Source organism: Diadema setosum, chromosome 19 (genome assembly GCF_964275005.1).
Source record: "Diadema setosum chromosome 19, eeDiaSeto1, whole genome shotgun sequence".
NCBI lineage: Eukaryota > Metazoa > Echinodermata > Echinoidea > Diadematoida > Diadematidae > Diadema > Diadema setosum.
Genome location: NC_092703.1, coordinates 32,420,579 through 32,436,405, shown reverse-complemented (window position 1 = coordinate 32,436,405; position 15,827 = coordinate 32,420,579). Strand labels below are relative to the sequence as shown.

General features: G+C 37.6%; 1 protein-coding gene across 1 annotated transcript in view; it reads right to left on the bottom strand.

Moving 5' to 3' along the window:
• Positions 1 to 11,782: 11,782 nt before the first annotated feature.
• Positions 11,783 to 15,827, bottom strand: part of LOC140242595 (uncharacterized) — a 31,812-nt gene continuing 27,767 nt past the window's right edge. Inside the window, 3 exon segments of the mRNA XM_072322346.1 lie at positions 11,783 to 12,311; positions 13,551 to 13,701; positions 14,707 to 14,775. Coding sequence (XP_072178447.1) covers positions 12,177 to 12,311; positions 13,551 to 13,701; positions 14,707 to 14,775 — 355 coding nt within the window. The 3' untranslated portion in view covers positions 11,783 to 12,176.

Here is a 15,827-nt window from a genome sequence, read left to right as displayed (position 1 = left end):
CTTAACCACAGAGCCACAGCAGCTCCTCAAGTAAATGGTGCAGATTTCAGGTTTAGTCAGTTCATTATTTTCAAGAATGAGTGTGCAACATTGGTCTGCAATGACAAGTTTCACCTGTGCATACATTTGTTTTTGTTTTACCCAGAGATGTAAAACTGTACAAACCTTTCCTACCAGGACAACCCATAATTTTTTTATTTTCTAATTTTCTAATTTTAGTATAAAGTCGCCCTGATCTTTCTTGTTGTTGCATGTTGTTTGTACACTGTATATTGTTTATATGCAGAGCAGCTAATCTCTGCACATTGAAATAATAGATAAAGTACATACTAGTGCCCAATTAAAAGAGAAGAACGAAAGTTTCAATAATGTATTTTGGTTTAAAAGTTTTAAAAATTGCACATCTTGAGCATGCTAAATCAAGTTTCAGGAAAAAAAAAAGTTTTCATTCACAAAAACATTTCCTCAAATTTGGTGAGAAATAACATACACTTGTACTAGATATCGTAAAATCATACAAGTTGACAGCTCTCTAATTGTTATTTGTGTTTTCTGTTTTTATTGCATGTGCTTGCCGTGTTAACACCACTTCTTTGGGTGGAGGGTTTTTCTTCTTTTTTTTTTCAATACACATTAATATATTGTGTAGTATTTTGGTTTTAATAAAACCACTTGATTGAATAAAACTGAAGATACTGCATCCATGAGTGATTTCTATAAGTATCAGAATGTAGTTGTGCTTGATTATGCTCTCCATTAAGGCCCAAATTCCACATAACATAGACTCCTGCGATGACAGAAAGACCCAAAATTGGTTGTTGTAAATGCCATATATTTCGCGAGTCTAAATTTTCGTGAATCAGGAATTCCCAATGATTTCGCGAGTGGTTAAATTCACGATCGTGGAGTCCTGTACTGAACAGAGAAGAGTACACGCGAACATCACATTCACATCGGGATCAGAGTCAATATTTTCGCACGTCTTTAATTTTGCGAATAGCACCCAACTCTCAAATTCGCGAAAATAAAAACCTCGCGAAATATTTGGCGTATACAGTAGATCCCTCAGCAGTCTCCAAGACCAGATGAACTAGTGTCTATATGGAATGGCTCTAAAAACATCCTACAAATATCATTGAAAGACCAAAAAGTAATCTTAAATTTTTCAGAGATCTCTGTGGGACCTTGAAGACTGCTGAAAGTTCACTGAGAGACCATAAGATTATTGAGAGATCACTGATGAAAGATCATTCAAAATACTATACTCCATGAGATCTGAGAGATTATCAAGAGTTCTGAGAGATTACTGGTAGTCTTTCAATGCTCCCTCAATGATCTCTCCATAGTTTTTCAGTGATCTCCCCCTAAAAATGTGGCAATTCTTGAGAGGCTTGAAAGATAATTGAACCACTAGTAAGACCCTTGAGCGCTCATTGAGAGATTGCTGGAAGACCGCTGATAGACCATTTTCCTGAAAGACGGCTGAAAGACTACATATATTTTGGACTGTTTCCAGAATTTTTGTAGACCATTACGAAATTCACAGAGATGACGGGTTTCCCTTCAGACTTGACAAGTTGTTCATGCAAGCAAGAGGAAATGTAGTATATGTACAACTGTAGTCACAGAATAACAATCATTGCAAAGCATTGTTTCATAGGGCAGAATCATATCATGCAATCATGCAAAGTAGATTTTCCCTTTTCACAAAACCTGTTTTTATTGCATTTTTCCTGTTATGTACAACTGTTGAAATACACATATTCAAGACTGCACTCAAGTCCTCAAAGGACTTAAATGCCAACACTTGTCCTTTTACCTGGGACTGACTTATGTCTCATCAAATAAAAAAAAAAAAAATGATATTAATAAGTGAATAAAGTATTTATAAAAAAAAAATGGAACACAAATAGATGATTACATAATGAAATAAATGAAGCCATTATTCAGTTACATAGTAACTAATTCATCAGTACAATGCAATGGGAATGAACACATAAATAGGCCTAGAGGGCAAGGAAATTTTGTCACACTTTTACCTTGCATTTGAAATACTTGGGACATTTGCTGTTGACCCTGAACACATGTGCTTCAAAATATTTTCTCCTATAAAATAAATACACATACACACCTACTGTTAATGTCAGTAAGGACATCCTCTTTTTACTTGCATACACTAGTGTTGTGAACGTTCGTAGAGTAAACTAAAAAAATAAAGTCCAGAAAGGCATTACAATGTATCTTCAACACTGCCGACAAAAGATACACATTAAATGGAATTCCTCGGTAACATCACCAGAGGTAATGGTGCTGAAACCATGTATGTCATGTTCACTGCTGCAGTTTCATGTGTGTTTGCAAAAGAAAAGCACTATATATAGTACATCTCTAGCACACAAAACTTAACTGTCAATAAATTTATTGTACTGTAGTGAATGAGTGGAATCCTTGTGACACTTAAAAACCTCATCGTCAAACATGGTGGGGCCAATAAATAGGGTTAAGTTTTCCCTTGGAGGGTCCTTCCAAAATCCTTGGGACCAGCGAAATCACTTCTTTTGTTTTCTTTTGTTTTCATTTTTTGTTATATCAAGGTTTGAAAAAACAATAAACTGCAATAAAACTTTGAACCATGGGGGGAAATAAACAACTTTACCAGAAAGAGGGTGTTTCATTAGTCTTTGTAACGGGGTAAAAAAATAATAAATTGATAAAATAATAATAATAATAATAATAATAATAATAATAATAATAATAATAATAATAATAATAATAATAATAATAATAATAATGATAATAATGATAATAATAATAAAATAATATGCAAATACTGACGACTTTTACAAAATATTCAAATGTTCATGGGCATGAAGAAATTGCTCTTTCCTCATACTTTGAACAAACAAAGTGATGACACAGACCACCTTGGGTCAATGATGCATAAATCATGATTCCATGAGATCCTAGTCTCAAGCCAGTCTCAAGTTACCATGGCAACAATTAACACGTAGTAACTGGTAGATAGACAACCCCCCTCCCCTAAATATACATGTAATACCTCCAGCAGTGCTACAAGATGAAGGTACATTAAATCAACAAATATTTTTATTTCTGTAAATACTAGTTTTTGACAGCTTTATTCACATCACCAAAATAAGCATCAAATGACTTCCCTTTTCAAGTTGCCATTTCTTGCTAAAGTCTGATGTGGCAAGCAAATCATTTGAACACAAACATAATTCTGTTTGAATCAAATTTCTTCTAAAATATATTATGTACAAGTTGCTCTTAGTTTGTTTTGGCAATATGCTTTCACGAGTTTCTCACTCAAATTCACACATCAGTTTTGGTTGTTGCAGCCACTGGGTCTCAACAATACACTCTCCACTTGACAAACACACAATACAACAAAATCAGGCGACTAAAAAGCCTTCCTTATGGTCCAAATGCAATATATATTGTTCTCTCTTTATGTAATTTTCTCTTCTTTTTTTTTTCAGCAAATCTGAATTAATATAACAAACAAGTTTGTGGGTTTGTTTCAGAAGGTCCACTTTGCAATTGAGTTTGCAAAGCATGTGTAACTTAGTCAAATCAATGCTATCAGTAGGATAAACCACCACTATCTACACAGATTTGACATAAAAATTGTAGATCATTGAAACAGAACGTAATGGCTACTGGTAACAGTAACTTGCTATTCACCTGTTTACCTAATCACTGGCTTGATAAGACCTTCCAATCATCATTTACCTATAAAAATGGTGGTCAAGTCTCCTAAACTTACAACAGCACAGATCTCTTAAAGCCCCTTTAACACTGGGAACACAGTGATTTACAAAATATTTAAATTGTCACATTCGATGCATATGTATAGCTCAGTCTAGGTATGGCAAAACACCCAAACATGCAAAAATTTCCTAATAAAGCCAAAAATATAAGGATATATCACTAATTTTCTCAATAAACCATCACAGTGACAGTTTATTCTCGAAACACCTTTAATATTGTTCACATTTTGTATATTTAACAATACTTAACAATGATTTTATTGATTAACATTTTCATGTTGGTTATTTTTCTCCTTAACTCACATTTTAGAACTATTTTGAAGCACTAAAGCTGGGGTTTTCCATCTGCAAATGTTAGCAAGGGGCTTAAATGCCTCCAGCAGTAGCATCCAATCATAAGACTAAAATGTATTTATATTTCATCTGCAGTGGGTAATCAGCCTCTTTGGTTCAAGCACTGATCTCCCTGAAGGCCCTGTCATTAATACTGTAAAAAAGATATTTTTGTGGAATGAAACTTTCCCGATTTGGAGCAGACGGCCTTTATCGCGGCATGAAATTTTTGCGAGTTGTCTCTAATATTCAATGCATATACTAGTGTAGACAAGAATTTTCACGTTCATTTTAATTTTGCAAATCTTGGCTCTTGCGAAATTAGCAAAATTAAAATGCACGCGAACATTCCTCGTTTTACAGTACCATACCATCCCAGCCTTGCTACAGTTGTAGGTACCAATTCACATACCCAAGTTAAAAGGAACATCGTGGGTAACACACCATGTCCACAGCTAGACGCACCAAGGATTTAAACCCAAGACCTTTGCTTTACAAATCCAGAGCCTTTCTTTGCTCCATGCTTCACAAATAAATCATAACTCTTGAAAAGATAAACAGAGGACATTAAGTTGAATGAAAGATGGCAAGATGAAAGAAAAATAAAAATATGAGAAGTGAATCAAATGAAATGACTTCAGATGCCCCCTTTCAGTGTAATCATTTCATCTCCATTTTCTTTCTTTTTTAAAGCAAATTGAAATTGTGTGTGAAAGATAGCCATGGTAGAATACTGCTTTTCATGCACCTGTTATACACTCACCACCAGACATTCAAAGATAATGTGCCCATGAAAAACATAATATCTGTGTCACATCTTTTTCTCTCTATGAAGCACCTGAAATCTATGTTCATATTTACCATTCAGATGGAATCTCAGTGACAGCCAAATGCTTTTTTCAAGCCCCCTCCCCTCCCCCCCCCCCCCCCCAATTTGTTTCATAAAGGAACAAGGAAGTGCGTTATGAGCACTTCTGTGAAGGAATGTTACATCTCTGCAGGCAGCTTTAACTGCTTGTTGCTGTATGTGAATCAGAAAAGATACTGTGACCTGGGTTCCTAATTTCTCCCCTCCCCTTTTTTCTACACTGCATATTACCAACCATTTATACAAAGTGACATACTGCTAAAGAATGCATGCTGCAGTCATGCCATAATCCATGAGAGGTCTTGCCAGCTTGGATTTTTGGTAGGCTGAATCTAAAGATAGTCAAAACAAAGATTGCTTCTCCATTTGCTCCGCTGAGCATTTCTGTTGGGTCATTGCACACACACATTACACATATGCATCTAGACTAAGGAACAACGGAACAGAAGAGTGGATTTTCACACACATTTGTCTTGCACCTAAAAATAGGCTCTTCTGTATTTGCGATGGGGTTGCTCAACAGTCAAAAGTGAATATCATCCACATCTTAGCTACGAATTGGTTCATCTTAAATAATAATCTCAAGTATTATTGACCATAATTTCCACTATTTTGTTTACATTCAAATATTTGCAACTAAATTCTCCATTTTAGCAAAGGAAAAGGGTGGTACATCTCGTACATCTCCTATCAAAAAAAAAAAATGTTTTTCTTTGAATCTATATTCCATTTGAGGTCTCTGACCCAAGAACTCAAAAAGACTTGGTAGTTTAAAAATCATGCACCAACACAAGAAAGAATAAATTTTAGTTATCCTACTGCTGTTGTCCCCCTCCCCCCCTTTTTTTGTCAACACATGTGCCTGTAAACCAGAAGGCAGAGTGTGAAATAAGGGTAGAAATATTTTTAACCGACAAGCAATGACAATTTTTATGTGTGCCATGCTAAAGCACAAAATTCCAGTCTCTCGCATAGTTCCCCCATTATTGTTACAGTATCTGCAGAGTTGCAAGGAGACTCAAAAAACACAGAAGCTTGTGTCTTTCCCAAAATAAAAGATATCAGTTGGATGAAACCAGTGCAACCTTAGTGCAATCAAAAAAGATGGTAAGAGGCATATACTTTAAGGAATTTATTGACCTGGTACTCTTTAATGAATTTATTTACCTGGTACTAATCTTTCACAATACAATGGTGTCAGCCTGTATACCAGTACTTGCTGCTTACGTACTCACTGCAGCTGGTAGCTGCTAGATCTTAGCAAACATTTTTGACAGAAAGAATGAACACAGAACGAAACATATTGGCAGAATTATTGTGCACATTAATTGTTTCCATTATACATTGTGAAACTAGAACAGTAAAGAAAAAAAAATATTTGGCAAGAAAATAGTTTTCAGAATACCACCAAGGTACATGTTAATGTACATGTATGCAAAGTTGGGCAATGTAATTTTTCTCATTGTTATAAAGAAACCAGTCCCAACAGGCAACTCATGTACCAATGCAGTCACAAGGACAGATTTACAGGGACCAGTTCCCCTTGTTGCAAATCTACCCTAAAACACACAGGATGGCATCAAAAGGTGGCATGATGGTGTAAAAATGGTAACTGTTGAATTTCTTCAGAACTGAATGTGCTCTCAGATCTTCCTTTTTGTTTCCACCTATGTAAGGTACTTGCCAGTTGCGATACACCAGCTACAGGAAGTCTACTTACCGAGGTCGTCCCACTAGACCGACACCCATAAGTCATACAGCCCACAAGTTCGATATTGAAAACAGGTCCATGAGTCATACAGCTCACGAGTCATACAGGCCATGAGTTCGACACTAGGCAAATAAAGCCCATGAATTCGACACTAGGTAAAAACAGCCCACGAGTTCGACAGACACAACACGGGGCTTAATGTGTCGGTCTCGTGGGCCTTGTTAGGTTAGTGTCAAACTAATGGGCTGTATGACTCGTGAGCTGTATAACTCATGAGCTGTATAACTCATGGGCTGTATGACTCGTGGGTGTCGGTCTCGTGACGTGCACCTCTACTTACCATCTAAAATGTAACATATTTTCCATTTGACTTTATGTCCTTAATCAATACAGAGGAACCTCGTTATAAAGAAATCGGATACGACAAAACCCTTTTATATCAAGGTGATTTCGCAGTTCCCAACCCTTTACATTTCTTTGTTTTCATACCCTGAAATAGTGAGCATCCTTAACATTTCAAGGTAACACCATGGTTTGTGGGTCCTTGTTACAAGATTCACCTGTATTCAAACAGACGTCACAGACATCCATCCATGTTTTTCATAATGTTTACTTTAGCAATACAAATCCAAAGACATAGAGGTTTCAGGACATACAGTGTAGAGTACAGGAAGATTGTTCCACTTCAGAAAACAACAGAAAAAGAGAAAACGAGGGGAATTTCATCAAGTGTTTTTTCAGATATTTTTCTGACAAATTGTTATAGGCAACTGAAATCCTTGCATCTGACAGGCTGAGAGCAAATTCGTCAGTAAAAATATTTGACCAAACCCTTGATCAAAATGCGCCCATGAACGTATGACACATTACTCTACAGTTATGCCCAACTTTCAGCAGTGAAATATTTTCCTGCTTCGATAACAACAATAAATACACATCATAAATAAAGCAGCCAAGACAGTGGTATGATGGCACCCATCCTACCATCTAACTACGTACAGTTTTGGCAAATAAACAATCTCAAGACAATAAGTACAGATTCAGTAGCCCTCTTTTACAAGCACTCACAAATTTCTTACTGACTTCGACAAAAGGTGGTACTCAATTGATTTTACAAAAATCGTGTGAGAACATCTAGAATATCCTGCTTTTTCAGCTGGTAAGATAATGATGAAAACATTTCTTTGAGTGCTGAAGGCATTTGACTCCTACTTAGAGAAATACATGTGAACACAATGTATGAATATTACAGACCTGAAGACGGACTGAACAAATGAATGTATGTGTGTACGACAAACTCTTTTTTTCAGTCCTGCCTCGGCTCTAGATTCCCACAATGCCTTGCAAATGAGGGCTACCACTTATTAAATAAAACAACAACAAAGAGCAGATTAAGACACTAACAAACGGAGATCTTGGCTAAACTGAAGATCAATATTACGATGAAGAACCCGTAAAAAGTGACGTTTTGCATCTGAGCAACGTGTTGTGCTGAATGTCAAAATGGCGTGGAAATTTTTCAGAAGCTTGGTGGAGACGTAGAACATTGACTGCTTTGATGCAAGATGGTCATTTGCAAATGAATGGTCAGAGTTGAGACTGAAGACAGTACACTAATGATACTTTGGCACAATGAATGCCATCGCTTCAAGACCCAGTAGCGTGGGAATTCATGGAGTGGGACAGCTGGCCAAGTTTGGATACAAATTGTGTGCAGCTTCATCACTGATCTCTATATTAGTACATACACAGCCGTAGAATCTTGACTGGAGTCAACCATTTCCGACAAGCGTATGCTTTGATGCACACGTTCGCTGACAAGTGGCTGTACGGGTACTATAAATGGATATCTGTTTACCCTGCTGGCATCCGATGAAGACCAATACAATAGGGAGCTTTAGATTTTAGACGCGCGGACGTTCAAAGGAAAAAAACATGTTCTGAGCGTGCGCAGTAGCGCGCGTAAAGTCAATCTATTTTTAGCTTGAGTCATCTGAGTTGTTTACTGCGCGTACTGGGCTATTTTCACGTCCGCACAGTTTGCGACGTAGAGAGCGTCTTCATGCACTGATCATATGGGGGTGCGATTTTATTTTTTATACGTTGCGTCCCATCGCAATCTAAAGTTACTTATCCACACGACGCAGGGAAAGGAGAACGTCCAGCGCAAGCGTCGGCTCAAACGTCCGCGCGTCAAAATCTAAAGCTCCCTAATAAGACCACCCACGTTTCCCCAAGCTACCAGGCCATTCATTTTCTCTCTTGGCAGCAGCATGGAAGCCACAGGGGTCTCTTGTGAATCGACAAGACAAATGTAGCACCTAAGCAAATGGAACAAAACCTCAAAATACAACACACACTGTTATCTTCCCCTATACAACATAAACAAGCTTGCCTCCCACTTTCTTCAGTATCACCCATAAATAATTATTCTGCATCAGAGTCAAATCATTCCATGATATCAGCTAGCCTGAATAGGACACTGGAATGCATGGCCATAGCTACAATGTAGGAGCACAATGCATGGTTTGATGACAAGCAAGCTATGCTACCCTACTTTGGCAAAAGGAAACAAGTGACAAAAGTGACATTTCTCGTAAAAGAGCAAAATGTGTCTGTCATTTACACTAACGTCAATGGACTATCATGATGTCTTATCTAACATATCTCTTAGTAGGATGAGTGTTTCTGCATGAAATTTGGCCTGGAAGAAGAGCTCATTATGTGAATTATAAAAACATCAATAACTCAAATTCGGATGGTATGTCACTTGCTTCCTTTTGCCAAAGTAGGGCAGATTTATGGTCCGAAGGAGGGCTTACAATCTTTATGTCCCCTGAATATGGTCAAACATATCATCACTGTAATAAATAATCTTATGCTGAATATCGACTTCACTTTTCAGAATCATAGTTCTTTTTGAAATGTAGCCTTAAACTGCCGGTAATTCCAAAATAACCACAGAATGTATGGTAAACTACACATATGAAAGCATCGCTGCATTTTACATGCAAGTGTGGGGTTTCACCCAGTTTGTAGCACATACATGTGAGTCTACAGTGTATGAACAATGGCATAAACAAATCATGTCCTGCTACTTTTGTGCAGTACAATATCGGGGGGGGGGGGGGGGATACTCTCAGGAAAAAAAAGAAAAAGGATAGTATAATTTGATGGATAGTCTTCAAAACTGGAGAAAAGTGTTGGTCTGTGCAAAACATGTGCTTGTGTTTTAGTGCTGGATGCCACAGTGACATAGGTATTGCATAATTATTATTGCGGCTTGTGCAATAATGTTGTGTGAGAACAGTGGAGAATTAAACACCACTTTGGTGTTGCTACTCAAGTAGGATGTGGTAGATGACCTGCAGGTCTGTGCCAGTAGGGACTCTAAATAGGACATTTTTCTTTTGAATACTGGTCCCAAAACACATCAAATGCATCTACATAATTTTGGATCACACGAGAGTAGCTGCAAAATGAAAGTGGTGACAGCAATATGTCCACCATACTCTGCTCCGGTCATTAGCCAACTTGCCCGCAACAATGGTCGGGCAAGTCAAATGCACAGGCATTTGCCTGCCAAAGTGGCCCCTACTCGAATGCTGATTGGAGATTTTGATCATTATCGCCTCTTTCCTTGAAATACAGTATATGCACAGCGCTGATAATAAGCTATTTCTTCATGGCATTATTATACATTTGTTGGCCTGAGGAGTTCATGAAGTCATCTTATGTGTAGAAGTTCACTTCTCTGGAGTGGATGATTAAATTCATACCAAGCATTTTCTGACAAGTATCTGTGACGTTTTGTGCTCACAATGAATGCCCACATGCCTGGGTGGTATCAAATGTGTTCACTTGCCCACAGGAGCAAAACACTAAACGAAATCAAACACAAATTTGTATTCTTACACCTTATTGAATTCCTTCTGTAGCTTAATGGGGAGACTATAGGATATATTCACTCCTACAATGAACTTTTTGGAGATATATTTTCAATATTTTTTTGCAAAAGCTGATAATATTTTTGTTGAATTTATTAACACTCTTAACTGAGGAGTTTGTCATGTTTGAGCAAAGCATAAAGTCTGCAATTCTTTTTGGCACATGAGACTACAAAAGATCTACAACACTGAACATCAACCAGTACGAAGATGGGTATTCATTGTTATTACATGCATTCGTAGGTATCACACTGCTATGGTAGCTGACATAGCCCTTTTATGCAACCAGGGATAGGGGTACACAGAGACTGGGCTTTGCACTGAAAGAGTTATGCTCAGTTTAAGGAGAAAAAAATGTTATTATTGCAAGACCGAGTCAGCAAAATCACTTTTTGAGGTCAAACGTTTGATGGTGGTATCAAGCTAAAGTGAAGTCCTATTGAACATCCTTAACGAGACATCACTCAACTTTAAAACTAATACATCGTCCGAATATTACTGGTTTTAATATGGCAGGGCTCGACAGCAGTGGTGGCCAGTGGTCCCGTGCCACTATGAATTGCAATGGACCACCAAATTTCCAAAACAGCTGTCTATCACTTCATTACCTATTACGTATATAAGCTACTAATAAGCATACCCTAGTTTATTGCAGCACCAAACTAATTTCAATTTGTTACAGTCAATAGTAAATTAATTTGTCACAAATAACTTTCATTTGAATAAACGCACACACACACACACACACACACACACACACACACACACACACACAAGGAAAATTCAATGTGTCATGTCCTTTGCATAAAGCCTTAAATCTTTAGCCCTTACATGATGAAGCCTCAATAAGGGGCATTTGGTCTTTGGAGATGTGAAGTCAATTATTTTCCTGTTTTTAGCTAGCTCTTTCATCTCAAGGAACCCAAAAGACAAGGTAACACTATCCATCAGGGAGAAATCAGCAACACAAAGGGAAGTTTTTAAATGAAACTTCACTAAATGAGTGCATAAAATGGTTTTGCATTTAAAAAAAATACAGCAAAAATACAGAAAAAAAGGACCACTTGTGATCAAGACGGAACATCACTGTATTTGAGCATTCTTTGTTCTTGTTTTTTCATAATAACCCAACCCCCAAATGATATATGATCAGCCATTCCGCTCATCCACACATGTTTTACAAAAATGGAAGATTCTTCATTTTCACTGTCCAACATGACTTCTGATTTTCATTTTTTATTTCTCTATTTGTGATTGTTGTACGCCACGTTATCATTAATTTCAATTGGTTCCATGTGTCCAATGGCACTCCAGATTTCATTGCAGGACCAGACACGAGTACACTTCCGTCTGAGTGGAACCAGGTGACACTAGATCTGTCATCACAAGTCACAATCATCATTCAGCACACATTACGGTCCCCTTTGCAACACATCCAGGGGGCTTCAGTAAAGTTGGGTTGACCAGTCATTGACCGATTCGTCTCGTCCTCAGACTTCACGCACGGGTGAGGAGTTACGGCGCTGTCATCTCCGCGCTTTGTATTCTTCCGCCAATTTTTCAATCAACGTTCGAATCTCCTGCCGCTTCTGGGACACGACCTCCTCAGGGAACCAGTTCATCAGACCTTTCATGGGGATGTGATAGTTCCTGATGGGTTTCTGTTACATAAAACAAAGCAATACAATCAAACATCTTTAGATATCGCTGGGTTCTACAAACATCGGGAAGGGGGAGGAGGGTGTATAAGCAATTGTTGATGGTACATGAACAGTTATGTATGAAAATATCATTGCAAATCTCCTTTGAAGCCTAGTATAGAAAAAAAAAAATGATTGATATTGCACAAATCAATTCAGATTAAAAAACTTCAAATGGGCACACTTTTGGAGAGTGATGTTAAAACATTTTCAACTAACTATATTTTGCTTTGGTTTCATGCTTCTATGCTGTTGGGAACTATTACTTTCAGTTAGAAAAAAAAAAAAAAACAAGGATGAAATAAACAAATAGCTTCACATTGATTAAGATATCTCACAAAAATGATCAATAAATGTCTGCTTGCTTATCGTCATCATTAATATGATTTGCCAAGACTGGGATGGACAACCCTTTCATCATGAAGAGATATTCATATCACTTCATCAGATATATATTTTGTATTACCAAAAAGAAAATGAAACACATAGATTGTACCACATACAAGAAAATACACAATATTCAGAGAAAATGAAAAAAAAAAAGAGACTCAAAATGGGAGGAGGGCTTTTATATCTACAAGAGAAAACATAATACAGAAATGAAAGGTTTTCACGCTGATTGAACTAATCGATTGCTTTCTTTGATCATAGCAGTTCCCTTGGTCCATGAACAACAGAGAAAAGCTAAACTGATGTCTTCAATATTTTGGTTCAGTGTATGTACGCAGACATACATACACTTGTATCAAACAGATAATAGTGTTTTTCTTCTCCAAAAAAATATTGTTCCTTGTGCTTATGACAAGAATTAATGAGTAATGTCACATAAACATGAGCAAGCTAAAAAGCCACAGTTTCTCAGTGTATGAGCATGTGCTGCGGAGAAAACTACAAGAAACTTGTACACACAAGGGGGAGAGGTACTCTTTCCTATCTACTATTGTAAAACGAGGAATATTTGTGTGCATCTTAATTTTGCGAGAGCTAAGATTCGCAAAATCAAAATGCACGCAAAAGTTTTTGTTTACACTATATGCATTGAACGTTAGAGGCAACTCGCGAAAATTTCATGCTGTGAAAAAGGTCGTTGGCCCCAATTCGCGAAAATTTCATGCCGCGAAAATATTGTGTTTATGGGCAATCAAACATTCACATCTCTCTGACAAAACTACCAGGGCTGGGGCCAGCATCGGACCTCACCTCAAAGAAGGCTTCCACATACTGGCAGACGTAGAGGCCGCAGTCGCTGAAGTTGTTCTGCTGGGGCACCTTTGGGCTGATCCCCTTCGTGTTGTTAGGGTTGAACTCACACTTACTTCCCTTCCTAGTCTCCCACTCCACTGTCAGGTAGCTGCACCAAAATTTCATTTTGCATTGTGTTAGAAAAATTTTGCATTGTGTTGGAAAAAAAAAATAAAATGTTGGATATTTGAATTAATCATTTATTTGTTTTAACTGTCAGATTCAAATTATACTGTGCTAAATTAGTTCGTTCAACTGACTTTGTATTTCATTTATGTATGAAACAGATATTTAGAAATCAAATCAAATCATATCAATCAAAACACAGATGGCAGGCCAAAAAAAATTAGGCTTTCACACAACCCCCAAAAGTTTCTAGCTATCTGATTGGTCGACTGTCCATCACATGACATGTAGTTAAAAGTATCACTTCACACTGTTGATGTCGCACGTGCAATTTTTGTTAATCTATTTTGAGTATTGCATGCTGACATGACCCACTTCCATTAACTCCCATTATAGGCTCATAATCAACTTACATGTATTTTGCACCACTGCACGCCTCTAGTGTCACAACATCTGATACTTTTGCAGTACCGCTACTATTCCTGTCAGCAATTTCAACCAATTGCTTTCATGTACAACTGTGCCACAATAGTTTGCAACCATTCCCTTTTCATGAAAAATTGATGCCAGGCCACCAAATTTCCAACAAGGTTATATTTTGGTGGCCCAATCAAGCAACTAAGATACAACTTGGATTGTAAAGTCTCTTATTTTTTTTTTATTTTTTTTTTTTTTTGGGGGGGGGGGGAGGGGGCAGTATATTTGTTTTTGGGGTCATCAGAAAGTTAATGTCGAGCCCTGGTCCAAATACATCTCATCTTGCATGGCATATATGAGACAATTAAGGAATATAGTGCATATTTTAGACTGCCTCATATCCTTTGGAGAAGATATAGAGGCATGAAAAATCAGTTGTTACAGCAAGCAATTATCAATGGATAATGAAGTAATGTAAATTATGAAAAACCCTTCTTTACGCAACACCCATGTGGCACTGATTAAAGTCACAGAGAATGTAAAATGGAACAAATGCTTTGTCTATACTCACTCTCGTAGCTTGGCAATGACGTTTCTCCTTGGCGGTCCCATTAGAGAGTCGAATATGAGAATGGCAGGTCTGGACAGAGATACAGCATGAAATGAGGTAAATCTAACAAGGTACATCCTTACAAATGGCAAGGGAAACTCACGAGAAATCATTGTGTCTCGAATTGTTCCTACTCTACATACAGTTCAGCCAGCGATCAAGTTCCCCCTAGATCGCGATTACGGGCGGTCAGTGATCGCAAACGCGATCATTCATTGTATGCAATTCGGCATACAGTCAATTGATTGCGACATATCGCGTATGCGATCACTGATCGCCCGTGATCGCGATCTAGGGGGAACTTGATCGCTGGCTGAACTGTAGCTGTGAGGTGAGTGAAACTATTTTGCCAATGCATGTGTGAATGTCATCACACCAGGGGACTTTGGGATAAAACTTTTTTACCTGAGAAAACTAAAGGTTACTTTTAAATAGTCTTTCCTGTCTTCAAGTCAACAGCAGAATCCCGCAAACTTGAGTTTTCAGATTTTAGAGGGTTGTTTTTTTGTTTGTTTTTGTGTGTGTGTGTGTGTGGGGGGGGGGGGGGTGGAAAGTTCCATACAACCGGCCCAAGGAGAACACTACACAGTATATTGTTACCAGTATGGTTAATAGCTGCTACTGAATGCAAAAGTGTTTAAATCATTCACTACATGCTACTACCAGTTAGACCAAACTTGCAAGGCTCAAGCAAAAACACTGCTATTAGTGATTACAAAATCCCACCAGCTCTTCAAGCAATTCTCGTTGGGCAGTACTGATTCACTTACTGTATACGCCAAATATTTTGCGAGGTTTTTATTTTCGCGAATTCCGCAAATTAGGAGCTATTTGCGAAATTAAAGACACGCGAAAATAATGACTCTGATCCCGATGTGAATGTGATGCACAGGTATATATTTCTCTGTTGTACAGTACTCCACTTCGTGAAAATTTAGACTCGCTAAATATATGGCATATACAGTATTCATATCCAAATCATGTGTCAATTGTTCATCTTTGGGAAAAACAAGAAAGGCATTTGCAAAGATCTACAGATTTGATACTACAAAAATTTAGCTGCTGCTAATACTTGCATTACA